Genomic DNA, 1990 nt, shown 5'->3' on the forward strand with positions numbered 1-1990 from the left:
CATCCCCACCGCCAGCCAGCGCACCGCCCTCCTGTGCCCGAGTTCCTGCTGGTGCCAAGTACCCCAGGCCCGTGGGGCAGGGTGCATGTGGATTTGTAAGCGTCCAACTTGGTCTGATGGTGGAAATGTGTGAGCCAGGGGATCTCTCCAGGTGTGTCTGTCAGTTCGTGTATCTGGGGTGGAGTATCCTGTGTGCCGTCATGCGTCCCCGAGGTCTCTGAACTCCAGTGTGTATGCAAGGGAGTGTGTCCTGTGCGGGTGTGTGGTGAGCTGGTCTGGTGTGTCGATCTGTACGTACTGCTGGACGGTTGCATGAACCGTGTGCCCGATTTTGCATCCAGGAAGTGTCTGTGGGCGAGTGTGTGTGTATTGATGTGTGTCTGTTAAAGTGTGTCCCTTATTGTCCTGCGCGATAGAAGGGGGGGGGGTGAGGGCGGGGAGTCCCTGGTGCAGCCAAGAGCTGGGGTATCGGCCCTGAGCTCAGCCTCTTACCTCCATAGTAGGTGTATGGTGTGGACCCCAACATTTCAGACTCGTCCAAGCGGCCCCCCAGGGGACGCATGCGCCTCGGACTCCGAAAGAAGGCGTGTCTCCGGGCGCCCAGTGCGCTTAGCTGTTTCATCCTGCGTTCTTTGGACCGCCGGTTCTGGAACCACACCTGGGACAGTGGAGGGGGCAGTGAGCTCGGTGGAAGGCATCCTCTCCCGGCCCCGGACGCCCCTGCGGGGTCCTAGCGCCTCCTGCCTCCAAGACTACCCTGAGGCGAGGGGGAGGGCGCGCGGATTAGGCCGGAGGGGTGGAGAGGGGCCTCGGCGAACCAGCCAAGGGTGAAGGATTTGGCGGACCCTTGGGGCGACTCATAAAGACTCGGGCTTCCCGTCCTCGCCCGCCCGCGGCCTGACGGCTTTATAAAGGCCTCCTGCCCGCCCGACCAGGCTCTGGTCTGGGCCCCTCGGCTTCCCAGCCGGACTCTGGCCATCGGTCTGTCTGCCCGCCCGGCCTTGGCGCAGGGAGTAGGCCCGTGAGGAAGGTCGCCTCGGGGGACGAGAGGAAGGGAGGGGTCTGTCCCCAGCAAGGCTTAGCACCCTCCCTGGACGGGCAGGGGCGGGGCTCAGAGGGGAGGTGACCAGTGACTTGGGCAGCGGGTTTGACCCGCGGGCCCGGCCCGGAGCGCACCGCGGGCCGCGGGACCGGAACTCGGCGCGGAGCGGGCGCGAGGCTCCTCCGAACCTCCCAGCTCCAGGGCTGGGCTCGGGGAGGTGGAGGTGTCCGGGCCGGGCCGCACCTGGATGACTCGCATGTTGAGGCCGGTCTCCTGCGCCAGCTGCTCCCGGATGTGGCGCGTGGGCTTGGGCGTGGCGGCGAAGGCGGCCTTGAGCGTCTCCAGCTGCTTGGCTTTGATGGTGGTGCGCGGGCCGCGCCGCTTCGTGCCCGAGTTCTGCTCCTCGTTCTCGTTGTTGGCCGTCTCCTTGTCCGACGACGTCGAGTTGTCCGTCTCCTTGGGGTCGTCCTGGAGCGGGTCCTGGAGGTCCGGGGACAAACTGCGGTCCGTACAGGATGACACTGCGGCGGAGGGAGTGCGAAGGGGACAGCAGCGTGAGCGGCAGCGACAGTCCCTCCCCCAGGCCCGGGCCCGCCCACCCGTCCAGATGGGGCTGGGCCTTCCGAGGGCCCCTCTCCAGCCTTCTCAGCACTTTTCGCCTATTGCTGGGCGAGGGGGACGCGCGCCCTCTGGAGAGGGGCCTGGAGGAGGGTCCAGGTGCGCTCGGGGCCTCAGATCTCAGCTCCCCGCTCCCTCCTCTCCTTCCCATTAGAGTCCTCCCAGCGCAGGGAGAAAAGACCAGGAGCTCAAAGGAAGCGGAAGGGAATCGCGCAGTTCCAAATGGGCAAGGCGGCGCCTGGGAAAAGGCTCCCGAATCGGAGGGCAGGGGAAGGGCTGGTCTGGTGTCCAGTCAGCCTGGATCCCACGCCCTTCCCGGCGCCCAGCCCG

General features: G+C 66.4%; 1 protein-coding gene across 1 annotated transcript in view; it reads right to left on the minus strand.

Annotated features, from left to right (window-relative positions):
• Positions 1 to 397: 397 nt before the first annotated feature.
• Positions 398 to 1990, minus strand: part of LHX5 (LIM homeobox 5) — a 3817-nt gene continuing 2224 nt past the window's right edge. The window contains exons 3-4 of the mRNA XM_006769010.1: positions 1286 to 1563; positions 398 to 658 (exon numbers count right to left, since the gene is read on the minus strand). Of these exons, the coding sequence (XP_006769073.1) occupies positions 398 to 658; positions 1286 to 1563 (539 nt within the window). The remainder of the gene's footprint in view (positions 659 to 1285; positions 1564 to 1990) is intronic.

The sequence above is a fragment of the Myotis davidii genome, unplaced genomic scaffold (genome assembly GCF_000327345.1).
Source record: "Myotis davidii unplaced genomic scaffold, ASM32734v1 scaffold223, whole genome shotgun sequence".
Classification (NCBI taxonomy): Eukaryota; Metazoa; Chordata; class Mammalia; order Chiroptera; family Vespertilionidae; genus Myotis; species Myotis davidii.